At 48.0% G+C, this 24655-nt stretch overlaps 10 protein-coding genes across 10 annotated transcripts; 5 read left to right on the top strand and 5 right to left on the bottom strand.

Annotated features, from left to right (window-relative positions):
* Positions 1 to 694: 694 nt before the first annotated feature.
* Positions 695 to 4032, top strand: F4812DRAFT_152713 (exocyst complex subunit Sec15-like protein). The gene is made up of 7 exons (XM_047929738.1): positions 695 to 2024; positions 2073 to 2204; positions 2256 to 2357; positions 2411 to 2520; positions 2569 to 3154; positions 3253 to 3506; positions 3640 to 4032. The coding sequence occupies exons 1-7, from the start codon at positions 963 to 965 to the stop codon at positions 3728 to 3730; spliced, it is 2337 nt and encodes a 778-aa protein (XP_047787059.1). The 5' UTR covers positions 695 to 962; the 3' UTR covers positions 3731 to 4032.
* F4812DRAFT_152727 (histone-fold-containing protein) lies at positions 3908 to 5674 on the bottom strand. Its single transcript, XM_047929739.1, has 3 exons — positions 5328 to 5674; positions 5235 to 5248; positions 3908 to 5029 (listed from the first exon to the last, which is right to left on the bottom strand). Exons 1-3 carry the CDS (start codon positions 5419 to 5421, stop codon positions 4334 to 4336), a joined length of 804 nt encoding a protein of 267 aa, XP_047787058.1. The 5' UTR covers positions 5422 to 5674; the 3' UTR covers positions 3908 to 4333.
* A 1511-nt stretch (positions 5675 to 7185) lies between these two features.
* Positions 7186 to 8668, top strand: F4812DRAFT_441852 (Fcf2-domain-containing protein). The gene is made up of 3 exons (XM_047935265.1): positions 7186 to 7529; positions 7753 to 8314; positions 8368 to 8668. Exons 1-2 carry the CDS (start codon positions 7266 to 7268, stop codon positions 8134 to 8136), a joined length of 648 nt encoding a protein of 215 aa, XP_047787057.1. The 5' UTR covers positions 7186 to 7265; the 3' UTR covers positions 8137 to 8314; positions 8368 to 8668.
* Positions 8669 to 9005: 337 nt separating this feature from the next.
* On the top strand, positions 9006 to 12281 carry F4812DRAFT_441849 (vacuolar protein sorting-associated protein 16). Its single transcript, XM_047935264.1, has 5 exons — positions 9006 to 9246; positions 9470 to 10234; positions 10285 to 11524; positions 11633 to 11714; positions 11818 to 12281. Exons 1-5 carry the CDS (start codon positions 9102 to 9104, stop codon positions 12067 to 12069), a joined length of 2484 nt encoding a protein of 827 aa, XP_047787056.1. The 5' UTR covers positions 9006 to 9101; the 3' UTR covers positions 12070 to 12281.
* A 961-nt stretch (positions 12282 to 13242) lies between these two features.
* F4812DRAFT_152647 (uncharacterized protein) lies at positions 13243 to 15763 on the bottom strand. The gene is made up of 6 exons (XM_047929737.1): positions 15627 to 15763; positions 15500 to 15559; positions 15311 to 15352; positions 15167 to 15238; positions 14813 to 15103; positions 13243 to 14760 (listed from the first exon to the last, which is right to left on the bottom strand). The coding sequence occupies exons 1-6, from the start codon at positions 15628 to 15630 to the stop codon at positions 13481 to 13483; spliced, it is 1749 nt and encodes a 582-aa protein (XP_047787055.1). The 5' UTR covers positions 15631 to 15763; the 3' UTR covers positions 13243 to 13480.
* Positions 15764 to 16847: 1084 nt separating this feature from the next.
* On the top strand, positions 16848 to 17972 carry F4812DRAFT_152569 (uncharacterized protein). The gene is made up of 4 exons (XM_047929736.1): positions 16848 to 17129; positions 17195 to 17308; positions 17364 to 17480; positions 17545 to 17972. Exons 1-4 carry the CDS (start codon positions 16973 to 16975, stop codon positions 17841 to 17843), a joined length of 687 nt encoding a protein of 228 aa, XP_047787054.1. The 5' UTR covers positions 16848 to 16972; the 3' UTR covers positions 17844 to 17972.
* A 175-nt stretch (positions 17973 to 18147) lies between these two features.
* F4812DRAFT_441831 (uncharacterized protein) lies at positions 18148 to 19536 on the top strand. Its single transcript, XM_047935263.1, has 2 exons — positions 18148 to 18580; positions 18716 to 19536. Exons 1-2 carry the CDS (start codon positions 18504 to 18506, stop codon positions 18924 to 18926), a joined length of 288 nt encoding a protein of 95 aa, XP_047787053.1. The 5' UTR covers positions 18148 to 18503; the 3' UTR covers positions 18927 to 19536.
* Positions 19537 to 20486: 950 nt separating this feature from the next.
* Positions 20487 to 22023, bottom strand: F4812DRAFT_452791 (glycoside hydrolase family 1 protein; the record flags this gene model as incomplete). The annotated part of the gene is made up of 2 exons (XM_047936402.1): positions 20487 to 21873; positions 21980 to 22023. The coding sequence occupies 2 exons, from the start codon at positions 22021 to 22023 to the stop codon at positions 20487 to 20489; spliced, it is 1431 nt and encodes a 476-aa protein (XP_047787052.1).
* Positions 22024 to 22757: 734 nt separating this feature from the next.
* F4812DRAFT_441827 (uncharacterized protein) lies at positions 22758 to 23698 on the bottom strand. The gene is made up of 3 exons (XM_047935262.1): positions 23553 to 23698; positions 23419 to 23497; positions 22758 to 23338 (listed from the first exon to the last, which is right to left on the bottom strand). The coding sequence occupies exons 2-3, from the start codon at positions 23482 to 23484 to the stop codon at positions 23168 to 23170; spliced, it is 237 nt and encodes a 78-aa protein (XP_047787051.1). The 5' UTR covers positions 23485 to 23497; positions 23553 to 23698; the 3' UTR covers positions 22758 to 23167.
* On the bottom strand, positions 23213 to 24654 carry F4812DRAFT_152350 (uncharacterized protein). Its single transcript, XM_047929735.1, has 2 exons — positions 24196 to 24654; positions 23213 to 24101 (listed from the first exon to the last, which is right to left on the bottom strand). Exons 1-2 carry the CDS (start codon positions 24317 to 24319, stop codon positions 23491 to 23493), a joined length of 735 nt encoding a protein of 244 aa, XP_047787050.1. The 5' UTR covers positions 24320 to 24654; the 3' UTR covers positions 23213 to 23490.
* Between the last annotated feature and the right edge of the window lies 1 nt (position 24655).

The following is a 24655-nucleotide window of genomic DNA, read 5'->3' as shown; positions in this document are numbered from 1 at the left end:
GAGTAACCAGAATGATGGCATGGTAACGATCATGGGAAGGCTTCTGGGTGTTGGGATTGTCTAGCAATCGAAAATCGGAAATCAAGTAAGGATTTCCTACTTCCTGTTAGTAAAGTTTTGTTTTTGAAAATCCCAACAATGTCGATCTCAACGTAAACATAAAATAGTAAAAAGGGGTATGTCTTAAAAAATGGGATTAACCTAACAACCGCATTTAATCATACTGTTATATTCTCATGAGTGGTGCATTATTCTATGTTCTTCGATTAGATATTTGAGCGACCTTATATCTGGTACGGTGCTGGTGATGTTCGAAGACCAAGGCTATGGATTTAGATGACTGTTCGGCATTTGGCATCTCTCGTGAGATGAAGAAAGAAGGAGTAGCATATTCCTCGTCTACGCTACTAATTATATGACGATAGATAAATAGGCCGTATATTGGTCACTATATGTCATTACATTATGAGCTTGATTTGAAATGGCTGTCAAGTACTTGGATATGTTGAACTGTTTCGACTTCGAGAAGACAAAAATAGGGGCTTGATGATAAGATGAAGTTATGCGCCACAGATGGAAAGCCACAGTTGATATGGGGAAGTGGGCCTAGCGTTGAAACACTGAAGCAACATTGAACATCAGCGCATTTAGGGGATGGGGTAGTGGCGGTGGGGCTGAATGAACAAGGCTTACATGTATCACATGCAGGGACACCTCCAGGCATCATTACTGGTACATACATGTATGTAGCTGTTCCGCGTCATCTTCCCGCGAACACATCAAATATACACAATCGCTTTATATCCAAGAACGAAAACGAATTGATTGAAGTACCGAGATTACGATCCAACAATGAGGGCTTGCCCTTGTCCTATAAGCATTCTCCGCTGCTGAACGACCTCTGATCTATACGGTTTCCCTGGCCGCGTTGTGATGCGACCGGGCTTTTTCCTACCGCAAGAATGCCGCGAAGGGTACAAAACTACGATGACTACAGCTCCGCCGTCCAACAGATCATCTTATCTACCTCAGACACCGAATTCCTCGATCAACTGATACCCGTTTTGAAAGATGCGACGGCGACCGGTCGAGCGCTTACCCTAACGCAGAATCTATCGCAGTATGCCGAAGACCGGGAGACCGAGATCGAAAGGATAGGTTTGACAAAGCACGAGGAGTTCCTGGACTCCGTCAACCATCTCCAAAATGTTCGCGAGCGGACTGTTGCTTTGACGGCCGACATCCTCGAGTTGAACCAGTCTATTCAAGCTAGTACGGAGAAGTTAGCGCAGCAGAAACAGGCATTGGTCAACACACGAGCTGTTAGAGAAAATATCTCGGATGTATCAGACGCTCTGAAAGAATCTCTGAAGATCTTACACGCCGTCAACAACGCCCATGAGCTTATTCGCAAAAAAGGGTACTACGCCGCGCTCAAGTCCCTCGAGGACCTCCAGAACGAATTCCTCATTCCGATAATACAGAACAACTATGCCACCCAACACCAACTCGCCAACTTGATACAGAAATCCATACCCGCATCACAGAAAACCATCTCCGAGGCAGTCATGACAGATCTCAACACTTGGCTATTCCGAATTAGAGAAACGTCGCAGTTCCTTGGAGAGGTGGCATTCTATCATACCGAGATGCGCCGGACACGACAACGAGAGAGAGCGGAGAAAGACGAGTTTTTGAATAAATTTAAGCTGAACTCTGCCATCGAGCTGGTCTTCGATGAGAGCGAGGATTTTGACGTGCTAGACAACGAGGAGCTAAAGGTTGATTTCACACCCCTTTTCGAAGCTCTGCATATCCACGAGGCGTTGGGACAGAGCGACAAGTTTCGGTCGGAATACGCCGCTACAAGACGACGACAAAAAGAATTACTTCTACCGAGCTCTGTGAGCTTAATTACCGATGACGAGTCGTCGCTGAGCAGTTTGTTGGAAGGTATTGCTGGGTTTGCCATTATCGAAAAGGCAACGATGAGACAGGTTCCCCAGCTGCGCACAGCTATCGATGTAAGATCGGTCAGATGCTCATTGGTTTGATAACACTGACATTTCCAGGTCGAGGAACTGTGGGATTCGATGTGTTCTACGGCAATATCTCTAACGAACAAGGCGTTAAGCGATATCAACGATGCCCAAGTTCTTTTGAACACCAAGGGAAGAATCGATCTCTTCATCCTCACAATGGAGGTTAGCAGAGTAGTTTCCCATATTCAAATACCGAGTTAACACTCTTTCTAGGGATGGGGATACTCCGTTTCAAGACTAGACGAGTTTTTGGTCGATCTCTTTGATAGATATGCCGAAATGCTGAAGAAAAGATTCAGCGATGACTTTCAAGAGGTTCGTACTCGTCTATTGCGAGGAAGACAGTGGTTTACTAACTATCTCCGAAGATTGTATCTACTGATGATTACATGCCGATGGCCATCAACACTAGAGAAGAATATGAGAAAGTTGCTAATGTCAGCTGGTTTACTCCGGATAAACCTATCGAGGAGCTCACGTAAGTCTCTGATATGTCTTTCACTAGATCACGACCTAACTGGCACAGGTTTCCATGCGTTCTGCCCTTCTCTCAAATGTATCCGTTGTGTTGTATTGACATCAGGAACTTCCTTAACCAATTCTATTTCTTCTCGGATGACCATTTCCAACATCCGAATAAGATCGACGATACGCTGCGCAAGTCGCTCGACGAACTTCTCACGGAGAAAGTGTGCCAATCTCTGGTAGAGAGGCTCAGCTCGCAGTATCTCGGCCAGATAGTGCAAATCCTGATCAACTTGGAGCATTTCGAGATCGCCTGCCAGGAGCTGGAGCAACTCCTAATCCGAGCCCGGTCCTCGGGGTCTGCCGGCGGACCCTTGACCTTGGCGGCCACCGAGCAGTTTAGGGAGAACAAGAAGACGGCCGAGAAACGCATCTTCGAGCTCGTGAACTCCAAAATCGACGACTTGGTCGAGACTGCCGAGTACGACTGGACGGCGTATAACAAACCCACGGAACCAAGTAACTACATGCAGACTCTGACCAGATACCTCTCCAACATCATGAACTCGACGCTGTTGGGACTACCCAGGGAGATCAAGGAGCTTATATACTTCGACGCGCTCAGCCACGCGGCGAACAAGATTCTCGTCAGTAGCATAACATAACATAACCTCTCCATCTCAATCCCAGCCTCATCATCGTATCGAGTTGTATGCAATTCTAACACAGGATAATTAACTCGCAGGCCCTCCCGCTCTCCCCCGACGTCAAGAAGATCAACCCGAACGGCGTCGCCGCGCTGGCCATGGACGTCGAGCATCTGACCACCTTCGTCGACGGCCTCGAGAACGGCTTCATGCTACGGTCCAACCTCGACGAGCTGGAGCAGACCATCCAGCTGCTGCAGTCCGACAACACGGACGAGTTCTTCGACATCTCGACCCGGAACAAGAAGTACGGCCGCGTGGACGCCATCAGCGGCCCGACCTTATTGGAGAAGTATGTGTTTTTTTCTTCTTTTTTTCCCTTTTATTTGTTTATTCATCTCCTGTGTTTTCTTCGTTCACTATTAATCGTTACGATTCGCATGGCATCGTTGCTAACGTACAAACTCCCTCCCCCCCAAAAATAGGCTTACCCAGCAGATCTCGGGTCCCGGCCAGACGGCCCAGCGATTCGCCAATTTCTCCTCGAACCTGTCGTCGCGATTCGGTACGAAATAAAAGGAGTTCGGACGAAATGTGCGTGTCATTACCACCACCACCGCATTAACTTGATGTTATTCCACATCGCATCGCACATCACATCACATCACATTATGGAGGGGCGCGCGTGTATCAGATGATAAGATACCTGAGAGCGTGTATAAAATGAATTTGCATTTCGTTGCGCTAAACAACGCTGTAAATGAACAGCAGATAGAGAGAGAAAACCAGTGTGTCTGACCTATAAATCCCCTACGCCGTACTGTTGAAAAGGAAAAGAAAAGGAAGAACGTTGTGTCTGTCGCCTAGTAGTTGTAGTAGTAGGTTGTTGTAATATTCACGGATCGTCGTTTCTGTAATTTGTATGATACTGTTTCCCATCCCCATCCCCATCCCTCGCTCGCTCCTTTCCCGATCCTATATTTCCCATCCATCTTCACCTTCAGCCCCCCTTCCCCCGCAAAATTCTCAAAATCCCAAGTAGTTGTAAAATGGATCTATAAAACGACGAGATCCCTCGTTTCGGAACTCACCATCCTAGGGCTCACCGTAAACTCGTTTAACTTTGGTGTTGGTGCAATTATCGTCCTGTTCATGCTCCTGGGGCGCCCCGCTAACCTCCTACGGCTGCTGGGGCATGCCCGGGTAGCCGTACATTCCTTCCATGTCTCCGTATATGGCTTGGGGGGGCTGTTGGCTGTAAGGACCGGGACCGGTCTGGACTTGGTTATACATGGGCGGTCCGCGGTATTCCTGGTCGGACCCCATCGCGTGGCTGCCCATGCCGTAGTCGCCGGGGGCCATGTGGTTAGCTCCGGGCATCCCGTGCGATCCCGGCATGTGGTTACCGGCTGCGGGCGGCACGCCGCCTTGAGACTGTTGCGCCTGGGCGGGGTTAGCGCGCTTAGCGTGACTCGCCTCTTCGCGCGGAACAATGTCGATTAAGAAATCGAACATGTCGCTCTTGGCGAGGGCGGAGGCGATGTCGGATCGCTGTAATGTTCGCCTCTTGTTCTCTTCCGCATGAATCCACGCCCTCATTGTAAGCTCGGTGATAAATATATCGCACCCCTTCGCAAATAAGATGGGGGCTTCGGCGGAGATCATCTTGACCTCGGGATCGGCTTTCATGACCTTCTTGATTCGAGCAAGAGGTAGTTGGTGTAGTTTGTAGTCATGCTGGTCTGATTCGAGGTGGTTGATGGTATTTTGCCAGTAGGTCGTTAGGATATCTTTGTACTGGCCATGTAAACCCTGGTGAACATTGGCCCAAGGTCCCGTGTAGAGCTCGGCGGGTGCAAAACCGGAATTAGCAAGCTAGATAGACTATGTTAGTCAAACAGGATTATAATAAATATCAATATGGGGAAGAAGGATCCCATAGTTCTTAGAAGCGCAGGAAAGGAGAGGAGAGAAGGATCAGTAACAAGAGACGAGAGGCGGGAGTCGAGGATGGAAGATGAGACCGGAGACGGGAAACGGGAAACGGGAGAGGGGAGAGGGGAAGAATGGTGGGACTTACTGCTGCACTGGCACCTAGAAGGAGAGATGATTAGCGACGTCGCACGAAGAAAAGGCAACTCGCAACAAACGAGTGCAATCGAGAGGTACTTACCATAGTGACCTCCGTGGGATATATCATATCCAGGAGCCCCTCCACCGCCTCCTCCCCTCGACGACTGAGGGTGATTTGATGAGGATTGATCCATGGTATTTGGGTTTGGAGAAATTGCGCAACTGGTTTTACAACCTCAAGGACGCAAGTAGAACTACGCCGAGTGTTTCAAAAAAGGCGCGCGAAATAAACACAACAAGTCCTAACCGGAGCAGACAGGCAAACTAAAAGTCGTTGCGCGATGGTATTGTATTGCACGCACGCGCCCGACCCTAAAGATAGCAATGATCTTTTTTTTTTATCGAGTGGTCCTTGTTCGTTTGCCGAGAACGCTGCTAAGTATCACCGTACGTAGATAGGCTCCCGACGGCGGAGAAAAAAAAATTAGAGGGCTTGTTTGTGTTGTTTACACAGAGCCCCAGATCGAAGCTTTGGTGCGCGTGGTGATGTAACAAGAAGTATATTTTCTAAGTCAGACCCTTTGGGATTGGAGATATTGATTGGCCCGACGGGAGGTTGGGGGCGGGAGAATGACTAGGAGGTAACTAGGAAGGTGACTAAGAAGGTGACTAGGTTTCGAAGAGAGAGGATTGATTGGGCGATGGTTTTGACTTTAGGAAAAGCTGTTTGTGCGATTTTGGTCGAGAAATGGTGTGTAAATGGTTGTAAATGGGTGTGTATCTTTTTCACTTTTTTACTTCTTGGTCAGCTTCTTCGATTATTATTCGTTCCCGTTTTTTCTTCCTTTTTTTTTCTTTTTTTAATCCATGAAGCCTGGAAAAGCTTGCTTACCTTTGCGGCTCGCTCCGAGATGCCCACTATTTTTGTTTTTCTTTTCTCTTTAACTCGACGAGCTCGGTTCCTGGTCAAGACCTTAAACTTGAGCCTGAACTTGAGCTTGAGCTTGAACTTGAACTTGAATTTTAAGGTATTCCGCCGTCCCGTCCACTCAAAATGTTTTATTTACTTCTTCCCGGAGTTTCTTTCCAACAAGTCGGGTTTGAGTTCAAATGAATACAAATAGAAGTAATGGAAGAGAAGAAGAAGAAAAAACAATAAAAAAAAGAGGTTGAACTTGGATGGAATGTTTTATGACTGTGAACTTTTTATGAACGTGTGTTATGTATGTATGTGCAGGTAGGTACCTTATCAGTATGTAAGTTCATACTTAGGTACATGTATGGATGTATGGATTGAGGTAGGTATAGGCAGATGTATACAGGTAGGTACGATATGTGATATGTACTGTACTGTATTATGTATTAGAATGATCTGATTCACAACCCAAAGCTAATAAATTAGCTCTATGTATGCGTTGGTCGGGATTGGGCAATGACGTTAATGGATTTTCTAGAAATGCTTAGATCTTCGATGTGCTTATACGTTGGTAGGGCTGGCTGCGAAAACTGGGCAGCCTCGATACGAAATCAATGCGCTGGCACTATGGTTGGGCATCAGCGACCGCCGACTTCAGAAGGCGCAAACTCAATATCAGCTACCTAGACAGCTAGAGACTCTACGTATTAAGCAGGCAGGCAGGCTAGGGCAGGTTGGGGGTGGCTGCAGGGATCAGAAGATGGTGTGCTGCCGGAAGTCTTTGACGGGTAAGTCTGGTCTGCTGTTATGGATAGGCTGTGTTACCACCTTGTCATACAATACCTCGGCCAACCAACTAACACCGCAAAGTCCGAGGTACCTAGGTACAGTGCGATTACTCAAGTGGTAAATTGATGTACGATGTACTTCGTACATGTATATAACCTTTGTGACACTAGCCACATTGCACGCACCGGCCACCTAATTTAGCCACAAACCGAACTAATCCGTTGAAATTTTATTTCGTGAATGGAGCTCCAACTTTTTTTTATTTTTATTTTTTTTATCTTCTCAAACTTTGAGGACTGATCATCCTATCAATAATTTGCGCTGTTGCCCACCATGGCAGAAACAGTAAATGTGAAAAGTCTTTCCGATGACCAGATCGAACAGCTTCTTCGAGAAGCTGAGAAAAGATTAAAAACAAAACAACGGGGACAAGATGAAAAAGCTGTCGCCGTACCCAACAAGACGGATGTCGTGAAGGCCTCCCAACCAGACTCCTCAGCGCCAAAGGTAGCATCTCTAGTCTCTTCCAAGGACAAATCCAAGTCCGAAGAGTTGTCGGTAAGAGTGCCCGAGGTTCGAAAATCTAAAAAAGAAATGGTACGTCGCACTTGAATTCCTTGGTTTATCTGCGTTGCTATCGGCACGACCCTTTCATGATGAAATTAATATCCCAATTTAATTGAAGTAGTGGCTGTTCCCGTTATGGGTTATGCCACTACGCCAGAATGATAGATCTATATCATAGTTACTCTGACTCTTTTATCCTGCTTCCAATATTCGTTTCGGCTTCTGTAAAAGCGCTTTGCTGACTAGTTCTCAGGCTGTTAAGGCAGATGCTGGACCTTCGTGGTTTAATCTTCCCCGGACTGATCTTACCCCCGAACTTAAAAAAGATCTACAGTTATTACGTATGCGTGATGTTCTAGACTCCAAGCGATTCTATCGCAAGGACAACACAAGGGCCCTCGTACCTCAGTTCTCGTCGGTTGGGACTATAGTTGAAGGTCCCACCGACTTCTTCAACGCCAGATTGACCAAGAAGGAGAGGAAGCGTACTCTTCTCGAGGAAGTCCTGGAGACTGAGGATGCCACTCGCAAATTCAAGAGCAAGTATGGCCAGATCCAAGAGGTAAAGAAGAGCGGTAAGAAGGGCCATTACAAGAAAATGATGGAAAAGCGATATGGCCGCAAGAATCAGGGATGAATATTTGAGATGGGGGAGTCTTATCTCCACTGCACATAGCATAGTATGCACGAAGTGTTACACCTACTGGATACCCCTAAAGATGCTCTGGTGTTTTAGGAAGGCGAAGAGCATTCATTACCGGCGGGCTGGATCATATTATTCCAGCCCCCCATATGATTTAAAAAGAGGCGTATAAGTAAGTTGCTACCTTTACAGCCGTGTTGTGATCCGGGTCTAACGATATTTCAGTAATTATTGAGAATATAAAGACAGACGTCGCTGCGAAGCTCATCGTGATGCGTCTCGACTTAGTCATAGAACCAAGCTCTCCTATCCTAGGTTAAAATACTAGGTACCTTACTTGGACGCTTGAGGGTTAGACTATTTCAAATAGAGCAACGTCATAGCCTCGTAGAGAGGATAGTTACCTGAGGTAGTACCTAAGTCCCCATAGGCCTAACAAATGAGAATAAATCAAGTATTTCACAACATGCTTATCGGGTATCTTGCAAGTTTATCTACCTAGGTATCTCAGATGATGAAGCGTTTTAGGAATCGTAATAGCTTCCTTACCCTAGGTAGGTTGTGGGGTGTCTTACTATTTGCTGATTGAAAACGCGTTCAATATTCGTAGATGGTTAACCTCCGAGGAAAAAAAAAAAAAAAGAACTTTGGAATCCAGTCTCTACTCTAGATGAGATCACAAACCAAATTGTCTTATTTTTAGCTGCTCAGAGCCGTGCATGTGAAGATCCAAACCGTTAGATGCAATTACGTACGTACCTACATGTAATGTACATAGTAAGAGGTAGGTACCTTGTAATCCGAACTTTACCCGGTGTTATTTCCCAAGCTCCCAGGTACCAGCCTTTACCTCCAGCTTCCATCATTTATACAATACATAGGTACTGCACTCTCAAGTTCTTAAAGGACAGATTTTGACTTACTTGGTTTCGGTACTGGGATGATGAAGTGAAATAACTATGGAGGCGACGCATCCGACCGCCGGGTGGGAAAGAGTGGGAGATAGGTTTTACCGCAAGACCCAGTTGTATACCGCGATATTCGACCAGGATCTTGACCTGGATAATTATATCGTTGCTGGTGCCCCGTACGGCGGCGCTGTAGGTAAGTCGCTTTTCATTCAGATTTTTCTTTCTTTTTTTTCCTTTCTTTCTTTTCCATAATTCTATGAGAAATATCAAGAGCTCGCTGTCTATCTAACATTGTGAATCTGAAATGATTTCTTTAAGCTCATCTCGCCCTTCAAGGTCGGTTGTATAAGACAAGCTTGTACACCGCGTAGCATATTAACTCTCACAAAATATCGAATTTCACTAACGTCGGATAGCAATATGTCGAGACGACACTAAAATCATATCTTACCAGCCTTCAAAATCGTCAAAGCCTAGTATTGACGTATACAGCTGCGCTGGCAAGCTGCTGAAGAGCATTTCTTGGGATAAGGGCTCCATCAAAGGTCTTGGCTGGTCAGAAGACGAGAAACTCCTAGTTGTCAGCTACGATGGGACCGTGAGATGTTATTACAATTTGCAGGGTGATTTTACACAATTCTCCCTCGGTCGTGAAGCCGAAGATTTCGGCGTCCACTCATGTCGGTTCTACGACCACGGCATGGTGGCTTTACTTACTAATAATATCCTCATCTCTGTGTCCTCATACGATGAGCCCCGGCCAAAAGCCCTCGCATCCCCGCCTGAGGGAGAAGTTCACGCTTGGGCCATCATTTCCCCAAGCTTCGCGCTGTCTAGGTCCGTGGAAGTGCTGTTAAGCATTGGTAAAACGGTTTACGTGGTGGATAAAACGGAATGCGAAGATCGATTCCTTGATATTGGTCCATTTTCGCACATCAGTGTGTCCCCGAACGGAAAGTTCGCGGCTCTCTATGCTTCGGATGGCAAGGCCCATGTCATCACGGCTGATTTCCAGAGCCGTTTAAGTGAGCATGATTCCAAGTCCCAGCTCACGCCCAAATATTTAGAATGGTGCGGTAACGATGCTGTTGTCATCGCATGGGAAGATGAAGTGAACGTTGTGGGACCCAATAACGCCGCGGCGAGTTTTGTTTACGAAGGCCGCGTCCACGTAATTGCAGGTCGGTTATGAAAATCCCGTGTTGTCCTAGCAGTTTCTAACCTATGATAGATCACGACGGTGTGCGGCTTATCACGAACGATGTATGCGATTTCCTTCAAAAAGTGCCAGACGTTACGGATGAAGTGTTCCGTCTCGGTAGCGAGTCGCCAGCGTCTGTTTTACTTGATGCTGTGGAACAGCTCGAGAACCAGTCACCAAAAGCTGATGACAATATCCAACTTATAAGGCCAAATCTGGTTGAAGCAGTCGATACGTGTGTTGCTGTTGCTGGACACGAGTTCAATGTTTATTGGCAGAAGCAACTATTAAAAGCTGCCTCCTTCGGCAAGTCAGTACTAGATATATACAATAGTGATGACTTCGTTGACATGTGCGAGACGCTACGAGTAATCAATGCTGTGCGCTATTACGAAGTCGGCTTGCCACTATCCTACGAACAATACCAACGCCTCACACCCGAAGGACTAATTCAAAGGCTCATAAACCGTCATGAATACCTACTAGCTCTACGGATTGCCGGGTACCTGCGCTTACCTACGGACCGCATATTCGTCCACTGGGCCTCTGCAAAGGTCCGAATCGGTACAGAAGACGAAGAGACCATCTGCCGAATGGTGGTGGAAAAGCTTTCGGGCAAGCCGGGCATTTCCTTCGAGGCTATCGCCCGCGCCGCTTACGACGAGGGTCGCGGCCGGCTAGCTACGGAACTGCTAAACCACGAGCCTCGCGCGGGGAGACAAGTTCCGCTCCTCTTAAGCATGGAAGAAGACGAGATCGCGCTCGACAAGGCCATCGAGAGTGGCGACTCTGACTTGATCCTCTTCGTGCTGCTGCACCTGAAGAAGAAGCTCCCGCTGGCGTCCTTCTTCCGCGTGATCAACGCACGGCCGACGGCCACCGCGCTCGTCGAGTCCTCGGCCGCGCTGGAGGACGACAGCGCGCTCCTCAAGGACCTGTACTACCAGGACGACCGGCGGGTCGACGGCGCGGGCGTGTTCGTCGGCGAGGCGCTGCGGCAGCCGGACGCGCGCACGGCCGGCGACAAGATCGCGCTCGCCGCCAAGCTGCTCGCCGACGCCAAGGAGAACCACTTCGAGCTCGCGGCCCTCAAGGAGGCCGCCCAGCTCCTACGCACCCAGGAGGCCCTCGACCGCGACCTCACCGACACGTTTACCGGCCTGAGCGTCAACGAGACCCTGTTCAAGCTGATACGCCTCGGGTACCATAATAAGGCGAAGAAGATCCAGAGCGAGTTCAAAGTCCCTGAGAGAGTGGCTTGGTGGATCCGGTGAGTTTTTTTTTTTTTTGTCGTTTTCGTGTCTTTATTTATCTATCTAATCGTGGTGTGGTGTTGTTATGCGAGAAATGGTAGCTAATAAGAACTCCGGCTTCGTAGACTCCGAGCCCTTGTTGCGAAGCGCGACTGGAACGAAATCGAGGATATTGCTAAGAGTAGGAAGAGCCCGATTGGCTGGGAGGTAAGGAAGCTGATATTTCCTTTTCTTTCTTTTCCTCTCATATCATCCCCTCCCCTCCCCTCTTCTTTCACTTATCACTAATTTTTATCTTTTCCCTCCTTAGCCGTTCTTCAACCAGATCCTGCAAGCGGGCAACCCGCGCCTCGCGGCGTCCTTCATCCCCAAGTGCACGAACCTGGAGCCGGGCGCGTCCATCACCATGTACGAGAAGTGCGGGTTGCGCGTCAAGGCCGCCGAGGAGGCTGTCAAGGCCAAGGACGCCGACGCTTGGACTCGCCTTCTGGAAGCTGCGGGGAGGAACACGCCCGAGGGGAGGGATATTGAGAGGTTAGGGCAGCAGGTTTTCAAGAAGTGAAGTTGAACTCAAGGGAGATGGTTTATTTGTTAGTAGCGCTTGTGAGAGAGATATGTGATGATGGTACAGCTAGAGAATGGATGCGATAATTACAGTATATCCGCGAGTTGTCTGTTTAATATGACCTTGTTTTGACAATTCAACCTCAGTTAGACGTCACAATGCAGCTAATTAGTATATCTCGTATGGAAAAGGTCATTCAAGCACGAGCAATTATTAGAAATCATTTTCGCATTCATTATCCCGACGTCTATGTGAACAATATCCGTTGTCCTATCTGGCTACCTCCTCGCAATGCAGTAAGCAGACCAGGGACAAAAAGGGGGGGTTGGGTGTTGGGGTTGGTTGCCCGTTATACGGCTCAGCCTCGCAAAAGAAATAGGCGATCCGTAAAGGGGGAGAAGACTGTGCCAATAATGCTAGGCCTAGCATGGGTCCTCCTCTTCCCCTCCCCTCCCTTTTCATCCGACAGACGTGTGAAATCGGAAAAAAAAAAAAAAAAAAAAAAAGAAAGAAAGAAGAGAAAACATAAAACGACAAAAACACAGAAGAGAGAAAATAGGGGGAAGTGCCCGACCCGGTCCACAAACTCCTAACTAACAGGACTTTTGTTTAGCATCCGAAAAAAAGAAGAAACGCACAAATATGCGATCAACAGACGCGAACAACGCATTTTTATCATGGCACGTCATGGCATCAAACATGGCGTGGCATAAGACAATCCCCTCCGTCACTCTCTCCCTTTCTCTCTCTGTCCCGTTTACCCGATTTGCTTTCTTTTGCTTTTCTTTCCTTTGCCTCGTCTCGACTCGCCTTTCCACTCCTAGTCTTGATCCTGCCAGACGGAACGAAACAAAACAAAACAAAACGCACAGCGCAGACACCAGATAGAATAGATAGACGAACAATGCACCCGAACTATTCCCACTTGTCATACCTTGCCATTCTTCTATGCGGGACGCAAAAACCCATCATCCTTGATGAGTAACTAAAAATACCGCCGACGTAAGAAACGACGAAGATGGAGATGCATGCGGCATGTGAATAACAGCTCAAAACATATTCCCGGGATCCGCTTGCAATGGTACATATGCGGTGTAACCGTGAAATTTCCTGTGCGATCCTACCGACGACATCCCTCGCAGAAAAAGAAGGGGATATTGGTATATACGGTAGGGCATGGGAGGCGAAAGACGCAACAAGTAGATTAAACTCCTAACTCGTAAGTACGTAACAGTAGTGCAGTTGTCACAATGAGTAATAAAAAGGGGGTAATGGCGAAAAGAAAAAGGGGTCACAAGTTTTCTTCGTATTGCAAGTCCATGATATTATGGTGTGCCAATGAACTCCCCCCTCCCACGAGCCTGAGCATGGAAGATCTGAAAAAGTTTTTGTACAGTGCTAGGATTGCCTAAGTGCGTCGAGCACGGCCCTTTGCTGGTACCGTAGTCCAACCATCAGGGTCCGCAGCCGGAGCGGCTTCAGCTTCCGGAGCAGGTGATGAAGGTTGAACAGGCTGTTGAGGAGAACGAGGTTCCGAATGGCCGTTTGCTCGACCACCTCTGCCCTCGTAATTTCCTCGAGGTCCTCGTGGTGCACCACCGCGTCCTCGAGCATCACCACGGCCTCGTGAGGCGTTGACATACCCGCCACGACCCTGGCGCTGCTCTCCCGATGATGTTCTCCAGTTACCGCTCTCGGCTGCTCTGGACTTGGTATTAGGAGCACCTTCTTTAGATCTAACTGGTACCTTTTGCTCCGTAGCCCCACCGTTCTGCGCACCTCCATCCTTTGGTTCCTCCTTTGCCTCGGCTGCGACCTCTGTCTTTTCCTCGACTGGTTCAGCCTTTGCTTTCTCTACCTCGGCAGCAGCTTTCTCCGCGGCCTCCTTTGCTGCGGCCTCCTTAGCAAGACGTCGCTCTTCCTTTGCCTTCTCTTCCGCCTCTCTTTTCTCTTTCAACTGTTGTTCCCGTTTCTCTGCGATCTCACGCTCTTTCGCCGCCGTATCAATAGGACGAGCGGCACCGAAGGGGCTCGCTTTAGAATCGCCACTCGCGGATGGCAGTCCAGGAGATGCCACATCTGGAGACTCAGATACAGTTCGCTTCTGTAAGTTGAGTCGGGGACGACCTGCGGGGGCAGGGGGAGCAGCAGCTGAGCCAGCGATGGACCCAGCAGCAGGGGATGAGGGTGCCTCAGATCCATCACGAGATCGTTCAGGAGACTTCACGGGAGGGTCGGGCCGCATATTGCTGCGCCACTGATTATCGCGCTCAGCAGCCGTTGGAGTGCGCTCCGGGCGCTCCGGGCGCTCGGGTCTATCTTTGAATTCTCTAGGAGGCCGGGAGCCTTCCTGGCGACCTTCACCCCAGGTAGCCGGTGATGCCCTACGATCCTTTCGGAAGGAATCGCGGTTAGCATCGTGGGTTCGGGGGCGGCTGCTATCTCGCGATCCCTCGGGGCGTTCAGGCTGGGGAAGTGGTGATAGGGGCCCCTTGCGCTCCCAGTTGCCAAAATCACGAACCTTTCCATCATCAGCGGGTGCGTCTCGGAAAGTAGGTGCTCGGCGCTCTCCGAACTCGGCAGGACGTCGATCGTTACTACGAGTCGGTAGGTCTGCCAGAGGTCCTTTTCGTTCCCAGCTACTGAGGTCGCGAGCGGACTCGCCGCCACGGTTGTCTCGGTCCTTAGCTGGAAAATAGTTAATACTTATTCACCTTAGTATATTTTCACTTGGACTTACGAGGGTCAGCGATCTTGATCTTGATGGTGCGGCCTTGGAAGCTAGTTCCGTCGAGAGTCAAGGCCTTCTTCAGACCCTCAACATTCGCAAACTCTGCATAAGCAAAGCCTTTTGGGCGTTGTTCGATTCGGTCTTCGATGATTCGGACACTGGTAATATCGCAGCCCTCAAAAAAGTCGGTAACAGACTCGTTTGTAGCTTCGTAGGATAGATTTCCCAGATGAGCGGTGTAAGGGGGCTTAGTCGGGAGCTGGGCGGGACCCTGAGTTGCGTAGGAATCGCGAGAATAGCCTGAGGAAGTACAAGTTAATAACTGATCAATAATCTGGACAATAAATGATTATTTTGACTTACCCCGATCATTACCCGAGCCTCCGTAACTAGAATAACCAGTGCGTCGCTCAGTAGAGGGCAAAGGCTGGGAGCCTGGGGTTGAAGAGTTAGCCAAGTTTTACGCCTAGATATAAAATTAAATCCACGTTAGGAATTGTGACGTACCGAAGGAGTCTTCAACTTCATCAGCCCACGATCCACCGTATCCTATTCAATGTTAGTAAAGTAGTTCGTTCTCGTCTCTCTGTTTCGATTATAGGCTATCGGGGTCTATTTATGTGATGACGATATTGTGGGCGGTGGAAAGACGGGATGAAAAGGGAGAGAGAGAGAGTAGGTAGAGGGTGAACTGACTCTCTTCCTGCAGAAAAGCCCCAAGGCTCATCTTCTGCTGCTGTTCCTTCTTTTTAGGCGCTGGAGAACATCAATTGTCAGCATGTGATCTTATATAGTAGGATGAGGTTAGTCGGCGACAACATACGCATGATTGCGGTGTTTTAACCACGCGCAACGCTCGTCAAGGTCGTCGCGCGCAGACGGGAAATGAATGGCCGAAGAAACTAAGCTTAGTTCTTCGGTTAAGCTGGTAAGTGATGAGATAATATGGATTAGACGGAAAGGCAGCGGTGAAATTCACAAGTTGCCTGACCGACAAGACGATTGGGGACAACACAAGGAGTAACCAGAGTTTGCGGGATTGGTAGTAAAAGGGAACCGAAAAAGTTTCCTCGACCTGGAAGGGGAAAAAATGGATGCTGTGAAAAAAAAAAAAAAAAAAAAAGCCGGGAGGGTTAGCTTAATTTTTAATTTTTTTCTCTCTTCGCAACGTATGAGAGACGAGAGATGGGGGAGAGTTAGGCGTACATGTATAGTACAAGTTTCTCAAGTACCAGTAATTTTTCAATTGTGATGGCGGGGTTCAGCTTTCCGTCAAGTCGAAACTCGCACATTTATTGTGTTTTATGTGCGGTTGTATTGTTGTACCCCTGTATTAAGGAGGGGAAAGTTTTTAGTTTTAATCCTAGGTATTTTCTAAGTGTTTAGCGTGCACTTAGGTCTAGCATGTTCAGTCCCTATGTTTACCTAAGGTAGGTAAGGCACGGATACTCTGATACCGTAAGGTTTTTGAATTTTGGCTTATGGCTCGATACCTTTTTAAGGTACCTACGCAGATAAGAGGTATTCCATAAATTTAATGTATTAAACGCTGCATCCTTATGCATACCTCAGAGTACAGTGCCTAAGCGATTCAAACCGTTTTATGCAGATGTTTATTCCATACCCGGTATTCTGGTTTACCATCTTGAACATTAGGGTACACAAAATGACATATCTATGTGTTATACCTATCTGAGTACCTAATGTACATACGTGGGTACCTAGGTACCTACCTAAGGTATGGCACATTTACCAGACCAGCCAGACCTGGGGGGATGCGGGCTGGAGGGCATGCTCGCGAGTGCCGTAACTTTCTATTGTTTCTCATTGGCCAGATTTTACTGGGCCACTTTTCAGGTACCTAGCCTCTAAGTACCCATTGCCGCCGATAGCTGCGACGGGTGGAATTCATCTTTAAACTCCCTAAAATTCTAACGAACCTCAGCTCAGAAAACCTCCAATCAAATTTGGCGTTGTCTGATTGCATATCAAGACACTGAATAAATATAGAATAGAAACACCCAACCATCTTGGGTTAATTGTTGAGTCTATTCATGTCCTTGATCTGCATTAACGACTACATCGAGGACGAATACATGTGCATCTAAGGGTCATTTCTCTAAACCAGCGGAGATATATATCTGCTATTTCGAAACTTATACTACAAACATGGCTTCCTCACCACAGCAGCCAACACCTCATAGGCCCTCGGCCTCGAATGCAAATGCTCATCCCAGGCCTGTCACTCCATATGATAGAGAAATGCCTACCGCAAATGAGCTTATGGAAATTGGAAGCAGGTCATTGCAAGTCGGAGTTATAGCCGGTAAAACCCATCCCCCAACAAGCGAACTAATAACAGTGTAGACTTGCTAACTTAACTTCATTTAGGCGGTGCTGGCTTGGTGATTGGAGCTGGTTCTGGTATTCTTCGATCAGCGCCACCAGCGTTATTTGCAATAGTTGCTAGTCTGCAATGGTTCGCTCTCGGGTCAACTTATACAGGTGGGAATTGATCTTTACCTACACTATGGGTTTCTGCCTGCTAATTAGTATGCAGCTTCAAAACACCTTCTTTGGCATGCCTGGGGTGGCAGGGAAAACCTCACTACGTCAGATGTAGTGAAGTCAAACGGCGTAGCTGGCGGGGTGGCTGGGATGATCGGTGGCATGTTTCGTGAGTCCTCCCATTGTCTAAAAATACTAACTATTCCTCCTCATATATATTAACTATTATATAGGAGGCCCTAAGAATATCCTACCCGGAATGCTAGTTTTTGGTACCCTTGGAGCCGCCGGTGGATATGCGGCCGAACTCTTTCGGGGCCGGTCGAAAGGCGATTCCAAGGCCAAGTCGAGTTGGCTTGATTCAAAATGGAGTCCCATGAAGCGATTGACAGACAAAGAGTATGAGGAAATGCTCGAAGAGAAAATCCTCCGGATAAACGCCGAAATCTCTATTATTGACGATAACATTGCTTCTCTTCGAGCATCAAATGGTGCATCAACCAAGTCGGACGAGGGAAAAAAGAGCAAATGAGAACTTTCAAGAGTATTAACTATCCCGGGAAGAATTTGGCGCTGGAAGATGTGGAAGTGAGACAGCCTAGCGGCAAGCATCTTGTCGACCCCAGCCACCTACGTGAGACAATAACATCATATCCTCTGATGTAATACCTCTGCTCGAATCATCGTCGAACTTTAGGAAGAAGTGTCTGGCTTACCTAAACGTCAGTTTTGCCAAGTCTTCAGCATTATAACAAGCATTAGCTGCCGTTGTAGAACCACGTGTAAGTCATGATGGGTACGACACTTTATCTAAACTTCAGTCTCATAGGTCTTTTCGATATTAATGCCAGCCCTGATTCTGGTGTTACTATGAGGTGTGCCGTGACACGTTCGACAAAAGTAGCAGCTTTTTATGACAATTGTACCGAGATCAGGAGATGTAAGTAAGGTCATGTAGGTACGGAACGTATGTGCATGGATATGACCTCAGCATACGTCATTGCAAATGTAGACAAAACCATCCCCCACATATGGCAACGCCATGGATGCCGTCGATCCAAACACCAAAATATAAATTAGACTTGCTCGCCTGCAGGCTAACTATCTGCCCACTTACAACCCATTTACACTAGATTTAATACATGTACCTCATATACTAGAATATAGTTTTAATCTTTTCAAGCACACCAAGATGACTGATTCACGAGGAGGCCACTCGTCTGAAATTGAACAGACACCTCTTGACTCGAAACAGCACGGCCAGGCACAGTAAGTCGAGTTTCCTTTTGATATTCTGCCTCTTATTTTATATCATACCATAGCTCTTAGGAACGGATGTCTTTAGTGTATCTGTTGTTTTCGTTATAATACAATGACTTAGATACTAACTTGGCCTCGCCCCAGAAACATCATCGACGAGACGTCCGCGACGTACGGCAATACCACCCAGTCGGACCTCGGCGCCAACATCGAATCCCACGGCGAGGAGCTCAAGGACAGGGTCGACGGCGCCGTGAAAACCGGACCCAAGAAAGCGGACCAAAGCTCGGGCGGTAGAGTGCAGGTCGGCGAGACGGGAGACTTGCATGATCTTGCTGCGAAGAGGCAGCCTTAGGGGGGAAGAGAAAGCATTTACGACTTTGGCTAGTTTGTCTGGTTGTGTGGTGAACGGTTTGTGTATAACATGGGAGTTAGGTGGAATTAGGCAACTGTTTCGATACGGTATATGAAGGTAAAGGGGCCTATAAGAGGCATGATATAATGACTATGGCTTCTTGAAATCAGTAGCGAAGGGTCTAGTGAATAAATATTAGAAAAGTAAAAGGAATTCTGATTTAAGCTTATAGCATAGACATAACGCTCAGAAAAGCACCAACTACCTCCTACCTACCTACCTATATATAAGGTATACTTCGAGTTGGTTCTAAGCTTGACTTAAGAGCTTGATAGAAAACATGCCTCGTTCACTGGCGCCATGCCAGTTTTCTACAACATCTCTGTCTCTACCTCTGGTAACACCCTTGCGTAGCCGAGCTACATCCTTTCTTCAAGATCCTCTCCTGGAGAATAAACCAAAATGCGTGGGGGTAAATAGAAGAGATGAAGAGTATTGCAGGCCAAATGTTTACCTAAGTGATATACGTACGAGCTCAAGGGCCTATTTCGGGATCGTCTTCAGACGTCTATCTAATACAAAGGAGGGTCACATCGATATATACCCGCGGTACCAGGCAGTTGGGCCTGCGATCCCATATATAATAACAGGCACATGTACCTATACCGTGAATACCGTTTCCCTACTATATATGTGCTTGAAGGCGGATCACGACGTGGCTCTTTATTGGCTTACTATGCTAGGTATAATACCAACGCATATAACTACAATATCTACTAGGTAAGGTTTGGCTCGATAGACCTCTAATTAATATACCACTAAGTCTTTCCGCATAACTATATACATTCCATCCCTGCAGATAGGTATAAAGCTCACTTTATACGTATCATCGACGCACTACCGAGGGTAATAGTACCGGTAGCGGTAAACTCTGACATGGCCCTCTCCCACGCCCACGCCCACGGCCGTTTCTAATGAAATTACGAGTAACAGTGGCAGTAACAATAAATTATACCTCGGCTACTCACGGTAGACAGCCAATTCGATTTGTCAGTAAGCACGTCTTTCGCGCCCAATCTTACCAAGCCAGCAACGAGTGGGCAACAATGGTACCAGGTATGTAACGAGATGATTTCCAATGGTTACCTAACCCTTCCCCCTCGACAGAGCGAGGGAGAAGGAAGGGAAAACATGGCGAGACACGTGTCATAATATTTCGATAAACAATTAAGTAAATAATTAAGAAAAAAATCAAACAAACAAACGTAGGTAGGTAACCATAGTAGTATCCCTGATTATATACTCCAAATTGCCTGAGGTATCGAGGTCCATTTACACGCATACACACACACACATACCACACACCACACACCACACACCACATACTCGCTCAAGGCCGAAAAGAGAAACCTCCGGACCATTTGACCCCGCAGCTTTCTTTGCTTCAGGTAGGTTAGGTACCCTAGGTACCTACCCAAAGGTATCCCCTCTCCCCTGAGGTTCTCTCCCCCCTTCCCCCCTTAATCGCTTAGGTAGGTAGGCAGGTAGGTAGGTAGGTACCTAGTCCTTCTTGATAACCGCGTCGAAGATCTCCTTCATCTTCTTAGCGCTGTATTTCTCCTTGCGCTGCTGGCCGTCCGCGTAATTCACGTACGTGACGCCGAACCGGGTCTCGTAGCCCTCGGCCCACTCGAAGTTGTCCATCAGCGACCAGGCCATGTAGCCCTTGACCTTGACCCCGTCCTCGCTCGACGCCTTCGCCATCGCGCCCACGTAGTCCCGGAAGTACTCGTACCGGAACACGTCGTCCAGGATCTCGGGCTCCCGCAGGTCGTTCTCCCCCTTGATGCTCGTCCCGTTCTCCGTCACGAAGATCGTCGGGTACCCGTACCGCTTGCTCAGCCAGTTCAGCAGCCCCCGGAACCCCTCCGCGTTCGGCCGCAGCCAGAACGACTGCGTCTCCGGCCCGATGCACTCCCCGTTCTTGTTGTACGGGTGCGTCGACAGGTCACCCAGGAAGTCCTCGGGAGGCGGGTTGCCGTCGCCGTGTTTGACGTAGTCCGCGGTGTAGTGGTTCATGCCGTAGAAGTCGTTCGAGCCCTTGACCAGCGCCAGCTCTTCGGGCGTGAACTCCGGCAGCCGGTCGCCGAGCTGCTTCCGCATCGAGTCGGGGTACTTGCCGAGGTAGATGGGGTCCGCGAACCACGAGATGGCGAACTCGATCTTTCGGTTGGCAGCCTCGACGTCTCTGGGGTCCTCGGGGTCCCAGGGGTATGTGTAATCGCCGTTTAGGGTGATCCCGATCTGTCCCTTATCGGTGGGCTTGAACTCTTCGCGGTACACCTTAACAGCTCTGCCGTGGGCAACGAGGAGGTTGTGGCCGACGATCCAAGGCTCTCGGCTGGAATCACCGACGGGGGACTTGGCTCGGTTCGAGGTGCGACCAGGGGCGAAGAACCCCGTGCTGTATCCTAAGATAGAACTGCACCAAGGCTCATTGAATGTAATCCAATGTTTGCACTTAGGAATCGACTTGAAAACAACACGGGCATAGTGCTCGAAGTCAAGTGGAAACTCTGTTCTATTTAAAAGACCTCCATACCGCTTATCAAGCGCGTCTGGGACGTCCCAGTGTAGTAATGTGATGAAAGGAACGATACCAGCCTCAAGTAGGTCGTCGACGAACTTGACGTAGTGGTCGATACCGGCCTGATTAATCGGGTCGTTCCGGCCGCCGAGGGGGATGATTCTTGCCCACGATAGTGAGAAACGATAAGCAGTAGCGCCGAGTCTCTTTAGAAGGGCTATATCTTCAGCAGTCCTGTTATACGAGTCGCAGGCAACAGATCCGTCGGTTCCATCTGCGATCTTCCCCGGGATAGCACAGAACGTATCCCAGATAGTTTTACCACGGCCATCCTGCTCTATCGCGCCTTCAACCTGGTAGCTACGTGCGGAGAACAGCTGAAGTTAGCGGCAGAGGTATCTTTCTTAGTGTGTAGGTACGAGTGTTGTATCTGATGGAGGAGGAGAGCTTGGCAGATAGTACTCACGCTGCCGTAGCGAAGCCCCAGAGAAAATCTGAGGGCAACGACATGTTGAATAAATGTTTCTGAAATTGCAAAGGCGATAAATGGGTATCTAGGCTATACGCAGGAGCGTACTAGAGTTTCGAATTCGTCCAGGAAAAACGGATATATGCTCTGATACCCAGCCAAGTCTGCAAACAATCTCACGAAGGGTATAACGAGTTATAACAAGTAGAAAATGCTAACTGTTGACTCGAATCACGCCGAGCAGAACGACTGCTCGACGTTGGAATGGAGGCTGGCATCTTCTTTATACCCTTGTGAGGCTTTAGGTATTCTAGAGGTGAGCTCGTCTACTTTTCGATGTATAGCGTATAGTGTTATGACCGGCACTTTCCCCTTTCTCCCGTATCGGACCGTGACGACCGAGAACAACAGGCTTGTACGATGATGGCTGTTTCTCCAAACCATTCATACCCACATAGGCCATAGCAAGCATCTCCGCCGCGGGGTAATTGGAGCTTGTAAGCACACGAGCGAAGAGACAGGGTCCAGTTTTTGATTTGGGATGTCCCCCCACAAACGAACTCGTCATGTGCCGGAAACATATTAGATCCCAGCGACGGCCCGTAACTCCGACCACCAGAAGTGTACATGTCTGTCTGAGTTCTTGAGTCTTGGCCCTTTATGCAGCCAGGGTCAGCCAGGATCAGCCAGGGTAAGCCAGGGGCTCGTGAAAACCTCGGCGGTACAGCCGAGTGGGTAGACACGATAGTCCCCATTCTTGGATCAGCGGTGTTCCTTGGATTCGGGATAGTCACGAATTGATGAGTAGCACTAGCGATTCAAAAGATCGATCTTGGCCGCCTGCTTCGTGGGAATGCGGTGCAACATCCTTTTTTCACATGGAAGGTCAGCCCACGACCGGCGAGATATCTGACTTGCGAAAAAAAAAAATTATAGCTGCATATCAACTTTGAACCTCTAATTCAATTTTGGTATCGGTTGGTTCATGTCGAGTCCCGGAGATCAATATTGTCGTATACTAATACAATAACGACTTCTTTATACGATATCTTGCGGAATTATCTTCCTATGTCCATTCACCGATTGCCATCTTGGTTGCTGCACAAATATCTCGGCCATAATTACTCCATGGCTTGAAAATCGCCTGTTCCGGGCTTATCCAGTTTTCCTGACCGAAATGATTCCCTATTCGATATAACTTATTCTTTTAGACGGAAGCTTAGATCTTATTTGACAGATCACTACTATGTATCCTTGCGAATAATGATAAGCCTCAGTGTAGGATTCACTTATCCAGTCGCCGCATTGCAGGAATAAAAGGCAGCGGCTGCCGCTACCTAGAGAACACAGGAGGAAGTGAGCATCTTTCCGATGGGTGTAATACTTATCCTATTTCAAGCCGATCCCTTTTTTTTTTTCTCGCTAATGCCTTATAGCTGTATCATCCAGTAGCAGGTAGATTCGATCGGCCGCATGCACGGCGACCGAGCGATCAAAATCATGATGTCCTAGGAAGTATTTCCGCCCTTTCCGGCATCAGCTTCTCCGCGTTTTCTCTTACCCGTCGTAGGTGCCTCATAGAATATTCCCGCATGCTGTTGCCCGTCCTCTGCCGCATCATCTCCTGTCCATTCCGTAACTTCGTACTCAACTCGAACCCCTCCGTCTCGACTCTCCCTAACTCTTTTCGTAGCGTGAAGCTTGCTTAAACGACTACCTAGAATCATGCTTTCGAACCATGGAATACCCGCTACATCCCGTCCGGTCAACTGTGAAATTTGGTCGGATGTAGTAGTGGTAGGCACAATTTCCATAGGGTCCGATTCAGATTCGTCGGGGATCAATCCTAGATCCTCTAGGTCACGGAGGTCTTCGTCCAAGAGGCTACCTAGCGTCAATTGAATATAGTCGGCCTCGCTCCTAGGTTCTTCGGACCAATATGACAAGTGAGTTCCGCAGAACCCACAGAATTGTCGCATAGCATTTTGCTCGGTGGGATGTGAATAGACACGTCTTATATTAATCCGAGACTCGTCGGGGAAGAATGGAAATGTTTGGCTGTGGTACCACGAAAGCGGAACTCTGAGGAAGGCCGAAAATGGCGTTGCCGACGGAATTCCTATTCATATGCAGCGTTAGCTCTCCGCACATACATTGCGGCTGGCTAGACGAGATGATCAACTAGGTACACTCATTAAATTTCAAGTACTTACTACGGCCTATGTTCGAATCAAAGAGAACTTGAGCTCCTCCAGAAGAATCCCCGGGTATTAGAACTGTATATTGATTTCTGCCGCAGTGGCAACTTCCTCGTAAAGTTCTGTCAGAATTCATCATGGATCTCTCTCTTAGGAACTGAAGTTGTTAGGAATGAAATTGAGCGAAATCAAGAAAATTCAAGTTGTCAAATGAACGAAACAGCAGCAATAAGATAGATATTATTAAATTTTTTGTTTTCTTGGTTAAGGATTAAGTTGAGGATTAGCTAGTATAAATTCTAATATGTGTATGTGTATGGTATATGTTATATGTAGAAGCTGGAATCGTCTGGAACGGACGGTACTGTTCCAATTCGATGATCTTGTTGTTGAAAAATCATGGGTGATGATTCCAGAATGTTTCGAAACGTTCAATGAGAAAGGCGCGTTATAAGTGGTTATAAAGTGGGCTGAT

Source organism: Daldinia caldariorum (genome assembly GCF_022478825.1).
Source record: "Daldinia caldariorum strain CBS 122874 unplaced genomic scaffold F4812scaffold_18, whole genome shotgun sequence".
In the NCBI taxonomy this organism is placed as follows: Eukaryota; Fungi; Ascomycota; class Sordariomycetes; order Xylariales; family Hypoxylaceae; genus Daldinia; species Daldinia caldariorum.
The sequence above is the reverse complement of the archived record's forward strand: the minus strand, read 5'-3'. Positions and strand labels throughout refer to the sequence as shown.

What these genes read in the sequence shown, in the direction of transcription:
- F4812DRAFT_152713 (XM_047929738.1), top strand. Translation starts at nt 963, where the DNA reads ATGCCGCGAAGGGTACAAAACTACGATGACTACAGCTCCGCCGTCCAA. An exon ending in AGCTGCGCACAGCTATCGAT is followed by an intron (nt 2,025 to 2,072) that starts GTAAGATCGGTC and finishes TGACATTTCCAG; the next exon opens with GTCGAGGAACTGTGGGATTC. An exon ending in TCAGCGATGACTTTCAAGAG is followed by an intron (nt 2,358 to 2,410) that starts GTTCGTACTCGT and finishes CTATCTCCGAAG; the next exon opens with ATTGTATCTACTGATGATTA.
- F4812DRAFT_152727 (XM_047929739.1), bottom strand. Translation starts at nt 5,421, where the DNA reads ATGGATCAATCCTCATCAAATCACCCTCAGTCGTCGAGGGGAGGAGGC.
- F4812DRAFT_441852 (XM_047935265.1), top strand. Translation starts at nt 7,266, where the DNA reads ATGGCAGAAACAGTAAATGTGAAAAGTCTTTCCGATGACCAGATCGAA. An exon ending in GAAAATCTAAAAAAGAAATG is followed by an intron (nt 7,530 to 7,752) that starts GTACGTCGCACT and finishes ACTAGTTCTCAG; the next exon opens with GCTGTTAAGGCAGATGCTGG.
- F4812DRAFT_441849 (XM_047935264.1), top strand. Translation starts at nt 9,102, where the DNA reads ATGGAGGCGACGCATCCGACCGCCGGGTGGGAAAGAGTGGGAGATAGG. An exon ending in CCCGTACGGCGGCGCTGTAG is followed by an intron (nt 9,247 to 9,469) that starts GTAAGTCGCTTT and finishes AACGTCGGATAG; the next exon opens with CAATATGTCGAGACGACACT. An exon ending in AGAGTGGCTTGGTGGATCCG is followed by an intron (nt 11,525 to 11,632) that starts GTGAGTTTTTTT and finishes CCGGCTTCGTAG; the next exon opens with ACTCCGAGCCCTTGTTGCGA.
- F4812DRAFT_152647 (XM_047929737.1), bottom strand. An exon ending in TGAAGTTGAAGACTCCTTCG is followed by an intron (nt 15,239 to 15,310) that starts GTACGTCACAAT and finishes CTTCAACCCCAG; the next exon opens with GCTCCCAGCCTTTGCCCTCT. An exon ending in GATCAAGATCGCTGACCCTC is followed by an intron (nt 14,761 to 14,812) that starts GTAAGTCCAAGT and finishes ACTATTTTCCAG; the next exon opens with CTAAGGACCGAGACAACCGT.
- F4812DRAFT_152569 (XM_047929736.1), top strand. Translation starts at nt 16,973, where the DNA reads ATGGCTTCCTCACCACAGCAGCCAACACCTCATAGGCCCTCGGCCTCG. An exon ending in TCTCGGGTCAACTTATACAG is followed by an intron (nt 17,309 to 17,363) that starts GTGGGAATTGAT and finishes ATTAGTATGCAG; the next exon opens with CTTCAAAACACCTTCTTTGG. An exon ending in GATGATCGGTGGCATGTTTC is followed by an intron (nt 17,481 to 17,544) that starts GTGAGTCCTCCC and finishes ACTATTATATAG; the next exon opens with GAGGCCCTAAGAATATCCTA.
- F4812DRAFT_441831 (XM_047935263.1), top strand. Translation starts at nt 18,504, where the DNA reads ATGACTGATTCACGAGGAGGCCACTCGTCTGAAATTGAACAGACACCT. An exon ending in AAACAGCACGGCCAGGCACA is followed by an intron (nt 18,581 to 18,715) that starts GTAAGTCGAGTT and finishes GCCTCGCCCCAG; the next exon opens with AAACATCATCGACGAGACGT.
- F4812DRAFT_441827 (XM_047935262.1), bottom strand. Translation starts at nt 23,484, where the DNA reads ATGATTTTGATCGCTCGGTCGCCGTGCATGCGGCCGATCGAATCTACC. An exon ending in CCTGCTACTGGATGATACAG is followed by an intron (nt 23,339 to 23,418) that starts CTATAAGGCATT and finishes AAAGATGCTCAC; the next exon opens with TTCCTCCTGTGTTCTCTAGG.
- F4812DRAFT_152350 (XM_047929735.1), bottom strand. Translation starts at nt 24,319, where the DNA reads ATGATGAATTCTGACAGAACTTTACGAGGAAGTTGCCACTGCGGCAGA. An exon ending in TGATTCGAACATAGGCCGTA is followed by an intron (nt 24,102 to 24,195) that starts GTAAGTACTTGA and finishes GCATATGAATAG; the next exon opens with GAATTCCGTCGGCAACGCCA.